Source organism: Eutrigla gurnardus, assembly GCF_963514095.1.
Source record: "Eutrigla gurnardus genome assembly, chromosome: 7".
Taxonomy (NCBI): domain Eukaryota; kingdom Metazoa; phylum Chordata; class Actinopteri; order Perciformes; family Triglidae; genus Eutrigla; species Eutrigla gurnardus.
The window spans coordinates 4,322,828-4,342,034 of record NC_139921.1 but is presented as its reverse complement, the minus strand read 5'-3'; the positions used below and the strand labels follow the sequence as shown (position 1 = coordinate 4,342,034).

Genomic DNA, 19,207 nt, shown 5'->3' with positions numbered 1-19,207 from the left:
AATGACAACAACGGTGTTTAACGCCAACAGGGATTCATCCCTACTGCTTGTCTGAGCTTTTTACAATGTGAATACAATGTTAGCATTGAAGCTAAAGTTATCTATGAAGAAAAGCTCAAAGATTAACACAAGGACTAAATGCGTATTTGAGTCAGATGAAATATTTTAACTCGAGCAATAACTTTGTGTGTCGCTGTGTCCTGAAAGCCTTTGAGATTCTCCTGCTGTCGTCTGGACGCTGTACAACTCAAACGGGACCAAAACATTATTGGTCTCACCGTTAACTACCGTTCATAGTTTTCAAGAAATTAGGTCCCATTGGAGACACAGGAAGGGGCGGGACTTTGCCTCTCTGTTGTCAGTGTTGCCGTAGTGACAGTGTGCATCTCTGCCAGCAGGTGGAGACTCTGCTATGAATCAGTGTGAGGACCGAGAGGACGGAGTCCTTCCCTCTAAAACCACTCAGGATGGGGGACATGACAGCCAGACCAAAGCTCAGAGGTGAGACGAGGATCTCGAAGTGTCCAGGACTCAGATCACTCCACCATCATGGTTCTCACTCAACAACATAAATATACATAATATTAACTAGATCGCTTTATTGAGTTTAAAATTGAACCTTTTCATTATCTGACTGTCCTGAGGTGAAGAATCAGGTCTTGGTCCAGACCTTTGTAGTCCATGTAGGGGATGATCTGAATCTAGTGTCGACTCTCCTGTTGAATCCATTTGTTTTCACTTTGGTGAACAATCACTGAGACCAGAAGCTTTAATTGCCTTCAATACTGTTAGTTGTCTGAGAAGAAGAAGCAGTAAAGTTTGATGAGTCAAATAAATATTCAGATTAAATATTAACCTGACATACACCTGGACCTGACGCTGTAACCTGCTGACACTTCAGCTGATCAGCTTCAAATATTGATATGATAGGAATGAAAGTTTAACTGGAAATTCAGATCTTTTCTCTGTTGGTCTGTTGGACCACAAAAACACAGTGTCGATCAAAAATAACTCACAACAGCTGATGGAATCTTCCACCTGAGTGGTTTGTAATTTATTATTTCATTGCTGAATGAATAATGTGATGGTCTGAACTGCCAAACATCTCCCACAATGCAACTTGCCCCTCACACTACTTAGTTTGACAGCAGATCATTTTATGTTTATTTGAACCACTCATAACATTGCAGATAGGAAGGGGGGTTTCCTCCATATCGTGACCTATATATCATGAAAATATTGTATTGGGATAATATCGTAGTAAAAGTATTTCTTAAATTGTATTTATTGCATCAGGATGCAGCAGCAGAGACCAGACTCCCCTGGACCTGGACCTGGACCCAGCTGTGTATCCATAAAGAGTGACCACTCTATGGGTCTCCTTATTGATTTTAAAGCTGAACAAGCTGCTGATGGAAGGTAAGAAATTAAACTGAACTTTCCTTACAGGATGAATCAGGTCTAGACCAGCACCTTAATCAATAACTCAGAGTCCACCAGCCCTGAATCCTGCAACCCGTGACAGACAGTCTCTTGTTTCCCTGAAGCTCTTACAGAAAGCCAATTAAAAATACCAATTAAATCCTTTTTAACTGGGATTAAACTACAGAATATGAAATAAACAATCCAACCTTAAAGAGCATACCATGCCCTGGGGTGGTTTGCAACCGAGTGTGAAGCAGCTGGGATGGGGATCAGCACCTCCAAATCTGAGGCCATGGTTCTCGACCGGAAAAAGGTGGCTTGCTCCCTCCAGGTCAGGGGAGAGTTCCTGCCTCAAGTGGAGGAGTTTAAGTATCTTGGGGTCTTGTTCACGAGTGAGGGAAGGATGGAACGTGAGATTGACAGGCGGATCGGTGCAGCGACTGCAGTAATGCGGTCGCTGTATCGGTCCGTTGTGGTGAAGAGAGAGCTGAGCCGAAAGGCGAAGCTCTCGATTTACCGGTCAATCTACGTTCCTACCCTCACCTATGGTCATGAACTTTGGGTCGTGACCGAAAGAATAAGATCCCGGATACAAGCAGCCGAAATGAGCTTCCTCCGCAGGGTGGCGGGGCGCTCCCTTAGAGATAGGGTGAGGAGCTCCGTCACGCGGGAGGAGCTCAGAGTAGAGCCGCTGCTCCTCCACATCGAGAGGAGCCAGTTGAGGTGGCTCGGGCATCTGTATCGGATCCCCCCTGGACGCCTCCCTCGGGAGGTGTTCCAGGCATGCCCCACCGGGAGGAGACCCCGAGGAAGACCTAGGACACGCTGGAGTGACTATGTCACCCGGCTGGCCTGGGAACGTCTTGGGGTCCTCCCGGAGGAGCTAGGGGAAGTGTCCGGGGAGAGAGAAGTCTGGGCGTCCCTGCTCAGGCAGCTGCCTCCGCGACCTGGCTCCGGATAAGCGGAAGACAATGGATGGATGGATGGATGGAACCTTAAAGAGACAATGAGGAGAAAACCTCTTGAAAGAAAAGACTCATAGACGGGAAAAGTAAAGAGTTAATGACATAGAAGAGTAGCGGCCAGGCTAAGCTAAGCTAAGAACAGAAAGACTCCAAACTAACAGACACCAAACTCGAGCACCGTCTTCCTCTCACTCAAGGGAGGTTGTAGAGTATTAAGTAAGACGCTTTATATCCACCACACTCTTATTTTAGGTTTTAACGTAACTGATAATACCTGAGGAGGTGTCTATTATCAGGAAGTAATGGACTACGTGAAGGACAGAACCATCAGACACCCAGTGGAGATTTTGCAACCAAAATGTAAAGTTGTTTCACGAGTCATAACTCCGTTTCCCCATCATTGTCACCCCATAATGTTCTAATGCAACGGAAACATTGTCCACTGATCCTGTTAATAGGACGGACCTTAAATAGGACTTGGAAATGATTCTAATCCGCTCAGCTCATAGAACCCTTAGGCACAGCTACAAACCACAAAGCTAACATTATGCTAGCAAAACGCTGAGTGCAGCACTAAGACGGGTGTTCACGGGTCCACAACATGTTCTAATGTGACCCAGATCCATTTATAGTATTGATTCTGACACTAGCATCAACTCTTAGAGCAAGACTCATCAATATAAAGATAAACAGAGCAAACTGATTCATGAAGCTCAACTAGTTAGAATCTGAAATTGTATTAAATGTATCAGGATGCAGCAGCAGAGACCAGACTCCCCTGGACCTGGACCCAGCTGTGTGTCCATGAAGAGTGACCGGTCTATGCCTCGCAATATTAAATTTAAAGCTGACCAAGCTGATGATGGAAGGTAAGAACTGAACCTGAACCCTCCTTAGAGGATGAATCAGGTCTAGACCAGCCAGAGAAAAGTTACGAGTCAGTGAGACGCTAAATTGGCTAACGTGACAGCTACTGCAAGCTAAACTAAGCTATGCTAAGCTGGGTTTACATCGGAGCTGCTAGAAAACCCAGCATCAGACTCCAAAGGGCTCTGACCGTACGTGATGCATTTGGAGTGAGACCGCTTTGGTCCAAACAGATAAAGAAATCCAGAGGAATCAGGTACAGGCAACAGATCAAAGTCCCGGAACAGGTACGAAGGGAGAAATGTATACATATCAGGTACTGGATCAGGCCAGGATTCAGGTTTTCATGGAAAGCAAAGGCATTGGCAACATTGGAACTTTGATCTTTTCTGACTTTAATCCCTCAAGAGGCCGTTCAAGGCAAGCAAGCAGCAACCAGAGAGACATTCTACACCACCAGCTACACCATCTGGTCCAAGACCTGAATGAGTTTTACTTTAGGGTTTGAGAAGCCAACATTCACACAACCAGTGTATCTGGTATTTAGTATTGTTGTTTCCTGGATTCAGGTCCAGATTTTGACTTTTAAGTGCAAAGTATATACATATGAAATATACAAATACAAATATACCCTCTGCTGGTTGAAACTAGATGGAAACACCAGTTCTGTAAAGTGAAGCCAAGGCTGAAGTGCCTTAAACTGTCATTCTCTCTGCTGGCCACCAGGGGGTGACTCCTCTCTAGTAGAAGTCTATAAGAAAATGGTCCTACTTCTCTCTTGATGTATTATCTCAGTAAACATTGTAAACATGAGTTTATGGTCTCAATCTCTAGTTTCAAGTCTTCTTCAATCCAGCATGATGTTCATTTAGTACATTATGGTCCATTTAGAGTCCACCAGACCAGAAAGCAGGGGATGTCTTAGGGGGCGGGGCTTAACTGCTTGGTTGACAGGTCCATTTAGAGTCCAACAGACGAGAAAGCAGGGGATGCTATAGGGGGCGTGGCTACCTGTAGTGGAGCAGATAAGTGCTAGAATCTTTCAATTTGTGATACAAGCGTGAAAAATGGCATGAGCAGTCTCCATGGGTCACTTGACAAGAAAATTGTCCGAGACATTTGAAATTTCAAGATGGCGGCCATTTTTCAAGATGGCCGACACCTTAGTGGAACAGGTAAGTGATATAATGGTTTATTTGGTGATACAATCATGAAAATTGGCATGAGCAGTCTCCATGGGTCATGTAGAAGAAATTGTGTTACCTTACAATTCTTATTTGGTTTTGGTATAATGTTCCTTTCTCTCTAAACATCAAATGTCCTGCTGAGCTGCATTCATTGTATGTAACCCTTGCCATGTTGATGAAAAGACCCTTTGATCTGTCCCCCTTCCTGGACCGTCTCCGAAACACCTTCATCTCACATACTTGATCAAGGCCTTCATGAATGGCCCCTGTTGTGACACTATGTAGAAAGAACCCAGCTGTTCCGAGGGAAGTCACACCTTTGTTGTCTCAGGACGTCTCTTCCTCTTGGGAGAGACGCGTATTGAATCTATGTAAATCCACTGTTTAGACCTGCCCCCTTGGTTCTGTATAAAGTTGTCCCTTACCTCACATCATTTAGAATGGACTTTGTGGCAACGCGACATTGTCTTTTCTCCACTGTCAGTGATTAAACCTCATTTGAACCAGCCACAGAATTGGACCTGAAGAGTTTTCTTCCACAGTCACTTGACAAGAAAATTGTCCGAGACATTTGAAAATTTCAAGATGGCGGCCATTTTTCAAGATGGCCGCCACCTTAGTGGAACAGGTAAGTGATATAATGGTTTATTAGGTGATGTGAGCTGTGTCCCAATTCAGGGTCTGCAGCCTTTGGAGGCTGCATTCAAAGGCCGCTTACGTCACAGAGCTGCGCGAAGGCTGTCCCAATTCGTCCAAATTCGAAGGCTCCTCCAAATGCGGCCGACAAATGTGTCCACCTTTTCCCTGTATTCGGAGGATGCACCGCTACTATCCTTCGCGGCCTCCCATATCCCAAGATGCTTTGCGTGCCGCTGTTCAACCAACAATGGCGGCGAAAGACGGCAGCAGCACCGGCACCGGCAGCAGTGCCGAATACACATTTAAATGTAAGTAACGGGTTTTTGCTTAACGTCGGACGTTCAAGGGGCCTTAAAACACATTTGAGTGTAGAGGCCAGCTACGTGATGTAGCTTAAGGCTGTTGATACGAGGAGCTCAGTTAACGTTAGCCTTTAAACGTAACGTAAGCCTAAAACCCTTCACTTTCAAATGTTACAAGCTCCGATGGTAACTTATATCTTATTGTAACCGTGGAGCTGTTCAGTTAATTTGTTCTCGTTGTAAGTTGTGTAGGCTACAGTTCGCTCCTCTCGCAGCTGAACATATAACGTTAACGATGGGTTGTGAGCCCCGCTGTATTTCTAGGCTGTAAAACTGTAAACGTTTGGATTGAATACAGAGCTAACCTTAGGAGCATTATTACTGTTAATATCGTTATTATATCGTACAATCATTTTGCATGTTGACATAACAGGAAATTTGCTTCACATGTCGTTTTGTTGTAGGGAGCAAGGAGCAGACTGAGGATTTGATCAAACTCCGGGTCCGGGATGAGAACGACCACCTGTTGAGGCCAAGAACACAGGACCACCGACAGCAGCAAGAAAGAGGAAAACAGATGACTTGCTGGATTTGATCAGGGAGGACATGACGTTACAGAGGGAGAGCGAGGAAAGAGAGAGGATGGAGAGACTTTTTAGTTTATTGGAGAGGTTGAGACGGCATTTAATTTTTTGGGGGGTGGTGGTTTTTTTTCGGTTCGATTAAGTTCTGTGCTGATTTGTAATTTAAATTGTTAATTAAAAATATTGTATTGTTCCATTTTCTTTTCCAAATATTGTATATAGTTAAATTAAAATCGTATAACCTTGTAACATTATCTGTTCCATTTCTTATTCAAGTCAACTTTTGAACTGCTTTTCAGTGACAAGAAAATAATTTATTTTTTGTGTAATTAACAAATATTTACAAAGTTACAATAACTATTGACAAGTGGGTGTTCTTAACATGTAGAACTATTTACAAAAGATCAGCCGAAATAACTATTTACAGAGAACATATATACAGTATGGACTGAGCAGGAGTCCCTGGTGGTGCTGCTGGACTGGATGGGATGCCACAATAAGGACCCTGGACTCTTCTGGCTCTGAGTGGGACATCATCTGGAAGGTGGGGGGTGTGGGATGCATGTCTCCACTGTCCACCACATCGTCCATCATCGGGGTTTGCAGGGCTGATGCAATCGACGGATGCCATGTCACTAAAATGTTTAAAAGAGAGGCAAGAATAAAATATTGAATTAAGTCAGGGTTATTTACAGGGCTCGTACACATTTTACTATTCAATTCAATCACTTTATAAGCCAAGCATTTAAACTAAAATCCACGCACTTTTCAGACCTTGAAAAACAGCATTAAATTACAGCATTTTCAAAGATTTTACATTTTAAGCACCTGTACGAACCCTGTATTAAGTCTTATGGTTAAATGACATTATCCATGTCAATCTATACTTAATATGGCTTGTCACTTAGCGGTATCATTTATTAACGGGTATATTAATTACCACGTACTACGCTAACTATGTATGAACATTAATATGGGTTAAAATAACGGCTTTAACGTTACCTCCCCACGGCTCTCCCAGCTGGACATAAACAAGCCGCCGGTGTCGCCGCAGCTGCCTCTCCTCTTGCTCAAAAAAAAAATATATATATATTATAAAACCCCATCATGTTCATCTGTCGTATTTTTGTTTTGACCGGTGTTTTTCCCGGGCTTGGCCGGCAGAAGTGATGACGTTGCGACGCAATCAGGAAATGCTCCGTAGGTTAGACCGTCCCATTTACCGACGGTTGACCCAGCCTTCGGAGGAGTCTCCGAAGGTGTTGCCTCCGTAGACCGCGAAGGCTGGGTCCTCGGAAAGGCTGCAGACCCTGAATTGGGACACAGCTAGTAATTGGCATGAGCAGTCTCCATGGGTCACTTGACAAGAAAACACTCCCAGCCACTTGAAATGACTATTTTCAAGATGGCCGCACCCTGGATCCTCAAAAGATCAATTTGGATGCAGTAGCCCTGTGTAGTCATGAAGAGGCAGTCACACGTATCTTCCTCCATGCCCAGCATGCAGTGAAACAAGAACACAAATCCCTGTTGTTCGATGCCAATGACACAGACATTGTAATCATAGCCACTTCTGTTATGCCCTCTTTGATGCAACTTGGCCTTGAGAAAATGTGGTTGACTTTTGGCAAAGGAGAGAAGACAAGATGGATCCCAATACATGAGGTGGTTTCAGCCATAGGACCAGAGAAAACATGTGGTATCCTCTTCTTCCATCCATTCAGTGGTTGTGATATTGTGTCATCCTTCCATGGCAAATCAAAGAAGTCTGCCTGGAAAACATGGGACATGTGTGATAAGGTCTCACAAACATTTGCAAGACTCAGCGAATGTCCCTCTGCAGTCGAAGATAAATGACCTGCAAGCTTTGGAGAGATTTGTTGTGCTAATGTATGACAGGTCCAGCGATGTCACAACTGTAGACAAGGCCAGGCGTGATCTCTTTGCCAGAAAGCAAAGACAATAAGACTTGATCCCACCAACTCAAGCAGCACTCAAAGAACATGCCAAACGTGCTACTTATGAAGCTGGATACGTGTGGGGCGAGGCATGGAAGCGACATCTACAAATGCCAAGCCATCCAACTGGGGATGGGTGGAACAGGACGAGGAGTGGAAAGTCTTCTGGACTCCACTTTTAGAAGACTTGTTGGGAATTGACCAAATGTGGTTGCACCAAGGTAGTGATGTCCAAATGAAGCTTCGTGAAGCTTCCGAAGCTTCGTGAAGCTTCAGATTGCCACGCTCTACCTCCTGAGCTAAACCCCGCCTCTTCATGACTACACAGGGCTACTGCATCCAAATTAATCTTTTGAGGATCCAGGGGGCGGCCATCTTGAAAATAGAAATTTCAAGTGGCTGGGAGTGTTTTCTTGTCAAGCAACCCTTAGAGACTGCTCATACCAATATGCATGCTTGTGTATTTAAGTATCTAAGTATTTATATCGCTTAACTGCTCCATTTAGGTGGTGGCCATCTTGAAAAATGGCCGCCATCTTGAAATTTCAAGTAGCTGTGGGTAGCTTATTGTCAAGTGACCCACAGAAACTGCTCATGCCAACTTTCATGCTTGTATCACCAAATATTCCATTATATCACTTAACTGTTCCACTAAGGTGTCGGCCATCTTGAAACATGGCCGCCATCTTGAAATTTCAAACGTCTCGGACAATTTTCTTGACCCATGGAGACTGAAGTATGCCAATTTTCACACTTGTATCATAAAAAAAAAGATTCTGACAAAAATAAGCACTTACCTGCTCCACCACTCCAAAAAAACAAAATGTTACGCTATAGTAAACCGAGATGCGTCAAGTAGTGATGTCCAAATGAAGCTTCGTGAAGCATTTTCTTTATTTTCTCAGCCCAATAGATTGCGCTCTCTGTTCAACAAAGGGTTGAAAGCAATGGAAATATATCGGCCTTCAACCCTTTGTCGAACAGAGAGCGCCATCTATTGGGCTCAGAAAATAAAGAAAATGCTTCACGAAGCTTCATTTGGACATCACTACTTTTCAAATTGTAACTCAGTAACTACTTTAGTTACTTTCTGGGAGAAGTAACTAGTACTTTAACTAGTTACTTTTTTAGAGTAACTTGCCCAACACTGCTGATTGACAGGTTGCTACCACGCTACCAATGCTACTTATATACTAAGATGACTTTAACATTTAGCTGTAAAGTTGACCTTGAATTATGAAGCTAACTTTGTTATCAGCTTCACACCAAAATCCATATGGATCAAGATCCAGTAAGGTTGCTGCTCTGGGTGCCGCTCTGACGCTTATGTTCGTCAGATCCACCTTTTGTGCAGAAACCGAGGCTTCAAAACTGTAGTCAACAAACCAACAGGCGATGTTGCCATGACGACGTCCACTTCTGATCTCCAGTCTGTGGTTTAGTGACTCTTTAAACTTGGTTTTCTCCACAGAGTTCAGCAGATCTCAGAGGTTCTGTTGACCCAGCAGCATCAAACAGACCTGGACTCCATATTTATGGTGAGTACATGTACAAGCTCACCTTTCACTATTAACCACATCAACTACAGATTCAATGCTGAACAGGTTCTAGTGGTCTCCATGCTGCTCAGACCCACACATGAATCCCATGTTGGGTTCTTTAGAGTTCATGTTCAGTTTATCCTTCTGTTCCAGCTGCTGGAGGAGAACATCAGCACTTTTGTGAAGAACGAGCTGAAGAAGATCCAGAAGGTCCTGAGTCCAGATTACCCAGAATGCTTGGAGAGTGAGGGCGAGGAGTTGTTGGACGGTGAGGATGAAGAGCAGAGGAGGAGCAGAGAGGCATTTCAGAAGATCACAGTGCACTTCCTGAGGAGAATGAAGCAGGAGGAGCTGGCTGACTGTCTGCAGATCAGTAAGAGGATTTTAACAGATTTAACATGGTGGAAAGAAGAGAAGGATTCAACATGAAGAACTTCATATTTCTCCTAATAGGCTGCACACAACTTCAATGTTTAGGTTCTCTGGTTGTCTACAGACCCGATTACAGCCGATGTCATCATAAATATGCGTACGCATGTTGTCACCGTTGATGTTGTTTCGCTTCAACCATCCAGACGAGTTAGAAGCTTTAAACAGTGAATTTAAACTGTTAGCAGCATCTAAATGTCTGCTTGTTACGTGTTCGGTTGTCAGAATCGATATTCCAACAGTCTCGAGTTCTACTGAGTTCAGACAGGATCACGACCGTTTCAGAGGAACAGGTGTTTCACTTCACCCAGTGACCGTGTTAACTGGTGACTTTCAGCTAGGAACTAAATAGTTGGTAGATGAAAACAAAAATGTATTTAAAACAGGCTTCTACGAGGACACCTCCATGTTTTCAATGGTGGCGTCTTAATCATGAAAGAAGCTCATGAAGTCACTACTACTGAGGACTATAGGAATACATGGCTCTAACACATGGCTTGTTCATAGACTGTAAAAGGGTCTGTAGGATCCACTAACTGGGTTCCTTTGTTGTTTATCCAGGAACCGCTGGTGCAGTGTACCAACGTAAACTCAAGTCTAACCTCAAGAAGAAGTTCCAGTGTTTGTTTGAGGGCATCACTAAAGCAGGAAACCCAACCCTCCTGAATCAGGTCTACACGGAGCTCCACGTCACAGAGGGAGGGACTGCAGAGGTCAATGACCAACATGAGGTCAGACAGATTGAAACGGCATCCAGGAAACCAGACAGACCAGAAACAACCATCAGACAAGAAGACATCTTTAAAGGCTCACCTGGAAGGGATGGACCAATCAGAACAGTGATGACAAAGGGAGTGGCTGGCATCGGGAAAACAGTGTTAACACAGAAGTTCACTCTGGACTGGGCTGAAGACAAAGCCAACCAGGACATACAGTTCACGTTTCCATTCACTTTCAGAGAGCTGAACCTGCTGAAAGAGAAGAAGTTCAGCTTGGTGGAACTCATTCATCACTTCTTCACCAAAACCAAAGAAGCAGGAATCTGCAGGTTTGAAGGGTTCCAGGTTGCGTTCATCTTTGACGGTCTAGACGAGTGTCGACTTCCTCTGGACTTCCACAACAACGAGATCCTGACTGATGTTACAGAGTCCACCTCGGTGGATGTGCTGCTAACAAACCTCATCAGGGGGAAACTGCTTCCCTCTGCTCGTCTCTGGATAACCACAAGACCTGCTGCAGCCAATCAGATCCCTCCTGGGTGTGTTGACATGGTAACAGAGGTCAGAGGGTTCACTGACCCACAGAAGGAGGACTACTTCAGGAAGAGGTTCAGAGATGAGGAGCAGGCTAACGGGATCATCACCCACATCAAGACCTCACGAAGCCTCCACATCATGTGCCACATCCCGGTCTTCTGCTGGATCACTGCTACAGTTCTGGAGGACGTGTTGAAGACCAGGGAGGGAGGAGAGCTGCCCAATACCCTGACCGACATGTACATCCACTTCCTGGTGGTTCAGTCCAAACTGAAGAATGTCAAGTATGATGGAGGAGCTGAGACGGATCCACACTGGAGTCCACAGAGCAGAGAGATGATTGAGTCTCTTGGAAAACTGGCTTTTGAGCAGCTGCAGAAAGGAAACCTGATCTTCTATGAACCAGACCTGAAAGAGTGTGGCATCGATATCAAAGCAGCCTCAGTGTACTCGGGAGTGTTCACACAGGTCTTCAGAGAGGAGAGAGGACTGTACCAGGACCAGGTGTTCTGCTTTGTCCATCTGAGTGTTCAGGAGTTTCTGGCTGCTCTTCATGTCCATCTGACCTTCGTCAACTCTGGTGTCAATCTGATGGCAGAAGAACAAACAACCTTCTCGTGGTTTAAAGTCTGCAGACACAAACCTAAACTATCACATCTGCACCAGAGAGCTGTGGACAAGGCTTTACAAAGTCCAAACGGACACCTGGACCTGTTCCTCCGCTTCCTTCTGGGTCTGTCACTAGAGACCAATCAGAAACACCTACGAGGTCTGCTGACAGAGACAGGAAGTAGCTCACAGACCAATCAGGAAGCAGTCCAGTACCTCAAGAAGAAGCTTGATCAGAAGCTGTCTCCAGAGAGAAGCATCAATCTGTTCCACTGTCTGAATGAACTGAATGATCGTTCTCTGGTGGAGGAGATCCAACAGTATCTGACTTCAGGACGTCTCTCCTACAATAAACTGTCTCCTGGTCAGTGGTCAGCTCTGGCCTTCATCTTACTGTCATCAGAAAAACATCTGGACGTGTTTGACCTGATGGAATACTCTGCTTCAGAGGAGGCTCTTCTGAGGCTGCTGCCGGTGGTCCAAGCCTCCAGCAAAGCTCTGTAAATATAGTTTTTCATTCAGAAAACAACAAACCATCTTGGAATTACAAGGTTCTATCTGCATTCTGAACGATTTCATTGGTTTTCCCAAATGCAAAAGTTATATGTGGAACATGTCCTTTTCATACATCCATCCATCCATCCATTTTCTTCCGCTTTATCCGGGACCGGGTCGCGGGGGCAGCTGCCTGAGCAGGGACGCTCAGACTTCCCTCTCCCCGGACACTTCCCCCAGCTCCTCCGGGAGGACCCCAAGGCGTTCCCAGGCCAGCCGGGTGACATAGTCACTCCAGCGTGTCCTGGGTCTTCCTCGGGGTCTCCTCCCGGTGGGGCATGCCTGGAACACCTCCCGAGGGAGGCGTCCAGGGGGCATCCGATACAGATGCCCGAGCCACCTCAACTGGCTCCTCTCGATGTGGAGGAGCAGCGCCTCTACTCCGAGCTCCTCCCGTGTGACGGAGCTCCTCACCCTATCTCTAAGGGAGCGCCCCGCCACCCTGCGGAGGAAGCTCATTTCGGCCGCTTGTATCCGGGATCTTATTCTTTCGGTCATGACCCAAAGTTCATGACCATAGGTGAGGGTAGGAACGTAGATTGACCGGTAAATTGAGAGCTTCGCCTTTCGGCTCAGCTCTCTCTTTACCACGACGGACCGATACAACGACCGCATTACTGCAGCCGCTGCACCGATCCGCCTGTCAATCTCACGTTCCATCCTTCCCTCACTCGTGAACAAGACCCCAAGATACTTAAACTCCTCCACTTGAGGCAGGAACTCCCCCCCGACCTGGAGGGAGCAAGCCACCTTTTTCCGGTCGAGAACCATGGCCTCAGATTTGGAGGTGCTAATCCTCATCCCTGCTGCTTCACACTCGGCTGCAAACCGCCCCAGGGCATGCTGGAGGTCCTGGCTCGAAGGAGCCAACAGGACCACATCGTCTGCAAAAAGCAGGGATGAAATCCAGTGGCTCCCGAACCAGATCCCCTCCGGCCCACGGCTGCGCCGAGAAATCCTGTCCATAAAAATAATGAACAGGACCGGTGACAAAGGGCAGCCCTGCCGGAGTCCAACATGGACCTGAAACAGGTCTGACTTACTGCCGGCAATGCGAACCAAGCTCCTGCTCGGGTCATACAGGGACCGAACAGCCCTTAGCAGAGGGCCCCCGACCCCGTACTCCCGAAGTACCTCCCACAGAATGCCACGAGGAACACGGTCGAATGCCTTCTCCAAGTCCACAAAACACATGTGGACTGGTTGGGCAAACTCCCATGAACCCTCGAGCACCCTGCAGAGGGTATAGAGCTGGTCCAGTGTTCCACGGCCAGGACGAAAACCGCATTGTTCCTCCTGAATCTGAGGTTCGACTATCGGCCGAATTTTCCTCTCCAGTACCCTGGAATAGACTTTCCCGGGGAGGCTGAGAAGTGTGATCCCCCGATAGTTGGAACACACCCTCCGGTCCCCCTTTTTAAATAGAGGGACCACCACCCCGGTCTGCCAGTCCAGAGGCACTGTCCCCGACCGCCACGCGATGTTGCAGAGACGTGTCAGCCACGACAGCCCCACAGCATCCAGAGACTTGAGGTACTCGGGGCGGATCTCATCCACCCCCGGTGCCTTGCCACCGGGAAGCTTCTTAACTACCTCGGTGACTTCAGCCCGGGTAATGGGTGGATGAACCTCCGAGTCTCCAGCCTCTGCTTCCTCAATGGAAGACGTGTCAGTGGGGTTTAGGAGATCCTCGAAGTATTCCTTCCACCGCCCGACGATATCCCCAGTCGAAGTCAGCAGCTCCCCACCTCCACCGTAAACAGTGTTGGTGGAGGGCTGCTTCCCCTTCCTGAGGCGCCGGATGGTTTGCCAGAATTTCCTCGAGGCCAACCGATAGTCCTCCTCAATGGCCTCCCCGAACTCTTCCCAGACCCGAACCTTTGCTTCAGCGACTACCCGCGCTGCAGCACGCTTGGCCTGCCGGTACCCGTCAGCTGCCTCGGGAGTCCCCCGAGCCAACCAGGTTCGGTAAGACTCCTTCTTCAGCTTGACAGCATCCCTTACTTCCGGTGTCCACCACCGGGTTCGGGGATTGCCACCACGACAGGCACCGGAGACCTTACGGCCACAGCTTCGAACAGCCGCGTCCACAATGGAAGCAGAGAACAAGGTCCATTCGGACTCAATGTCCCCAGCCTACCTCGGGATCTGGTCAAAGCTCTCCCGGAGGTGGGAGTTGAAGACCTCCCTGACAGGGGGTTCCACCAGACGTTCCCAGCAGACCCTCACAACACGTTTAGGTCTGCCAAGTCTGTCCAGCTTCCTCCCCTGCCAGCGGATCCAACTCACCACCAGGTAGTGATCAGTTGACAGCTCAGCCCCTCTCTTCACCCGAGTGTCCAAGACATACGGCCGGAGGTCAGATGACACAACCATAAAGTTGATCATTGACCTCCGGCCTAGGGTGTCCTGGTGCCACGTGCACTGATGGACACCCTTATGCTTGAACATGGTGTTCGTTATGGACAAACTGTGACTAGCACAGAAGTCCAATAACAGAACCCCATTCGGGTTCTGATCGGGGAGGCCGTTCCTCCTAATCACGCCCCTCCAGGTAACACTGTCATTGCCCACGTGAGCGTTGAAGTCCCCCAGTAAAACAATGGAGTCCCCGGTTGGAGCACTCTCAAGTACCCCTCCCAAGGACTCCAAGAAGGCCGGGTACTCTGCACTGCCGTTTGGCCCGTAGGCCGAAACAACAGTGAGAGACCTATCCCCGACCCGAAGGCGCAGGGAGACGACCCTCTCGTTCACCGGGGAAAACTCCAACACATGGCGGCTGAGCTGGGGGGCTATAAGCAAGCCCACACCAGCTCGGCGCCTTTCACCGCGGGCAACTCCAGAGTAGAAGAGAGTCCAGCCTCTCTCAAGGAGTTGGGTTCCAGAGCCCAGACTGTGCGTGGAGGTGAGCCCAACTACCTGTAGCCGGTAGCGCTCTACCTCCTGCACTAGCTCAGGCTCTTCCCCCCCCAGTGAGGTGACATTCCATGTCCCCATGGCTAGAGTCACCGTCCGGGGATTGGGTCGCCGGGGCACCCGCCCAGGACAGCCACCCAAATCCCACCGCACCGGCCCCCGTCGCTTCTTCGGGCTGCGCCCGGCCGGATCCCGTGGGCACAGACCCGGCCACCAGACGCTCGCCTGCGAGCCCCAACCCCGGGCCTGGCTCCAGGGTGGGGCCTCGGTGACGCCAATCCGGGCGACGTACACTTCCTTTTATGTTTTTTCTTCATAAGGGGTTTCTGAACCGCTCTTAGTCTGACCTGTCACCTAGGACCTGTTTTCCTTGGGAGACCCTACCAGGGGCATTAAGCCCCGGACAACATAGCTCCTAGGATCATTCAGGTGCTCAAACCCCTCCACCACGGTAAGGTGTCGGTTCAAGGAGGGGCCTTTTCATACATAGATTTCAAATATGTTCCTCTTCTTGGGAATGGGTTTAATGCAAACAGGACCTTCTAACCCCAATGCTGCTCACGCAAGACACAAAGTGAATTTTCACGCATCATAATTGCATACAATGTCAATCAAAGATGTGAATAGAAGCCATTTCGCAATGGGCAGCGCAAATGACACAAATAACACAACACATACAAGGCGAATTCACGGAAGTCTCACGAACCAAGAACTTGTGTGACGCTTTGTGTTTCAATGTTGAGATTCTCATTCTGTGGAGACGAGGCTATAATCTCAGACAGGATGGCGTTTGGTTTCCCGGCTTCATATGCTAATGCTAGCCAGATAATGCTAGCTTCCTATATATTCCTAATGTTGCCATACTAATCGTAGAAAGCCAGTGTTAGCCGGCTAGCATGGTAGCTAACAATGAAAATAAACGTATTAGCAAGACTGATCTGTGTACTGTGAGCTGGTGTTTATCCTGCTGTCTTTCACAAGGCTTGATCTTGAGGTTTCTTCTAAGCGTTGCGTTGGCGTGACATTTCCTCTGCTCCTTGTTGCTGCTGCCACTGAGCAACCACAGCAACATGACAAAGAAGCAGAACCCGATTGGTCTTCCTGTGTGCATTTGACCTGCTGATTGGCTCACAAGTAGAACCTTAGAGAACCAAGGTGGTTTGACTTTGGAAATAGAACCTTTTTGTTTCCTTAATAAAACACCTCACATAATGTTACTAAGTTGTCATAGAATAAGAATATGTGAATAACTTAATTATGACAAAAATGTCAGTTAGAACCTGAGGTGATGAACAGTTGTTTGTAATTGTTTCATCACTAATTTCTGGTTCCTCTTCAGACTCAGTGGCTGTAACCTCTCAGAGAGAAGCTGTGAAGGTCTGTCCTCAGTTCTCAGCTCCCAGTCCTCCAGTCTAAGAGACCTGGACCTGAGTAACAACGACCTGCAGGATTCAGGAGTGAAGCTGCTGTCTGCTGGCCTGAAGAGTCCACACTGTCGACTGGAAACTCTCAGGTCAGATTCAACTACTTTGAGAAGTTTACCTATGAAGCTTTCAGTGATGTGTTTACATGCACCAAATATTCAGTTATTTATATTCACGTAATACTAAAAAGACACGTTTGCTACTAATCTGTTGACATGGCTGATGAAATACTGTTTCTGCTGCTAACGACTTGCCAGCCAAAGAACGAAACAAAACAAAACTTTTGTCAAAACGAAACCTCTTTGTTAAAATAATTTTTCCGTAAACGAATAAATTCACCCAAGGAGGAGATCGGAGACATAAGTAAAGTCGACGTCTGACTTTAATCTTGTACAAGAGGAGCAGTTACAGTGCAACAACGTGTGAGGATGCTACAGAGGAAGTGCTCAAATCACTGTTGTGACTTGAGTCTTTTAAAGGCACAGGAGATGATGCGTCATTGACAGTTAATCTTCATGCAGAACTAGACGTCATGACTACCAGGCCTCTGATAACATTTAGACACCTTGAGATATAGCTGGGAGCATTAGGTTAACAGTGGATTTACTAAAGTGACGACAATCCAATCCATCCTTCATACATGGGCCCCCCAGAGTCGTAAAACTCTCAAATATATCATTTTCTGGAATCTTAACAATGTTGGTGCCCCAGCAAGGAATAATAAACTCATGATGTTATACAAAATTCTTATAACACTCTTGTTTATGTTTTCCCTGCCGTTCCATGTTTTAATAGTTTTATAAATCCACCTGGTGTTTATAAATGCTGTTGCAAACGTCAGTCTACGTTTGTGAACGTCACTCCATGAACATGTGAGCCTGAACTACAACACCAGACTGTCTCTGCTGTCGAGGTGGAGCCAGTTTGAACCACTTTCTATACAGTTGAGTTTATTGAGTTTTATATGAAATGAACTAATACTCTTGTTACGGTGGCTGAAGCAGCAGGGAGGACCCACATGCAGACTCAAAGCTGCAGATGCAATGAAGACATATTATTCATGAAAACACCCCCTAGTGGCCAGCAGAGAGAATGCAGCTTTAAGGACCTTCAGGCTTGACTTCACTTTTCTGAACCAGAGGTTGATGCCTGATTGGAATATCAACTCTGACAACTGAACATGAACCAACCAGACATTTTGATGCTGCTGACAGTTTTAATTCAAAGTTAAAAGCTTCTAACTCGTCTGCACGGCGGAGACAAAACGCCATTTTAACACCAACATGTGCACACACATTTATGATGACAATGACTGTAAAAGGCTCTATAGCAAGGGTCACTAAGAGGTGGAGCTTGGCCCAGATCCAGACCCAGACCCCGTCCTATCTGGACCCAGACCCATAACTGATAGATCATTGAGAATTATTTAATGATGACGGAGCGTTTCCATTTTACTGCTGCAGCGTTAGCATCACTACACTGGTTCAGATGGTTGGAGGCTAAATCATCTCACTGGTTGCTACTCACAGACACTAAATTACCCAGTAATGCAACGGGGTGAAACGTTAACTCCGAACTTAATCAAATCTGGGCAAACTGGAGTTTCTGTGAGTGACGTTTCTATGGTGACAACTGACGAGACTCACTGACAGCTGACAGATGGATCAGAGAGTGGAGGTGATAAACGTCAGTCAGGTCGGTGAAATCTAGAGCCGATAGATAAGTTCACACGGCTGCTCTCAAAGAGGAACGCTGACCATGAGAACAGAGCTTTGAATCAAGACAGACTCTTTTCTTCCAACTGGCAGTTGAACACCTGAATGCCTCATATGTTCTGAGACTCTTAAGAAGCACATTTTCAAAGCTGTGTTTTGTATTTTACTGTTATTATCAGAGTACTTGTTATTCATAATTCCTCCAGTTCAATATGAAAACTATAAACATTGTTGAAATGTTATTGAATTACAGCCTTTTTTCTTTGCTCGATGGTTTAAAATCAATACCAGATCTTTGTTGGCACACCAGGTCTGAAGACAGACCACATAGACTGTTTCAACTGTTGTTTCTTCTCTTTTCTAACGCTTCAATTTCTCTCTCAATCATTTCAGCTCGTCTCTATTCTTTCTTTTAACGTCCTCCTCTGTCCATCTCTGTCCATCACTCAGCCACGCTTATCCCACCCAGGACAACATCAACACAGCAAAAGACAAATATCACTTTTTCTCATTTTAAAAAGTGGACAAATGGACATAAGTCTCTGTAAAGTCCCCAGAAGTGACAGTAGTGTGTGTCTTCAGTCTGTCAGGTTGTCTGATCACAGAGGACGGCTGTTCTTCTCTGGCCTCAGCTCTGGACTCCAACCCCTCCTATCTGAGACAGCTGGACCTGAGCTACAATCATCCAGGAGACTCAGGAGTCAAGCTGCTGTCTGCTGGACTGGAGGGTCCACACTGGAGACTGGACACTCTCAGGTGAGGACAGGTGGACAGACATCAGACTGGACACTCTCAGGTGAGGACAGATGGACAGACATCAGACTGGACACTCAGG

The 19,207-nt window shown here is 46.7% G+C and overlaps 1 protein-coding gene across 1 annotated transcript in view; it reads left to right on the top strand.

The window, feature by feature from the left end:
* Positions 1-409: 409 nt before the first annotated feature.
* LOC311016319 (uncharacterized protein) overlaps positions 410-19,207 on the top strand; it is a 558,990-nt gene continuing 540,192 nt past the window's right edge. Inside the window, exons 1-3 of the mRNA XM_084013943.1 lie at positions 410-501; positions 1,297-1,419; positions 3,143-3,259. Of these exons, the coding sequence (XP_083870069.1) occupies positions 413-501; positions 1,297-1,419; positions 3,143-3,259 (329 nt within the window). The 5' untranslated portion in view covers positions 410-412. The remainder of the gene's footprint in view (positions 502-1,296; positions 1,420-3,142; positions 3,260-19,207) is intronic.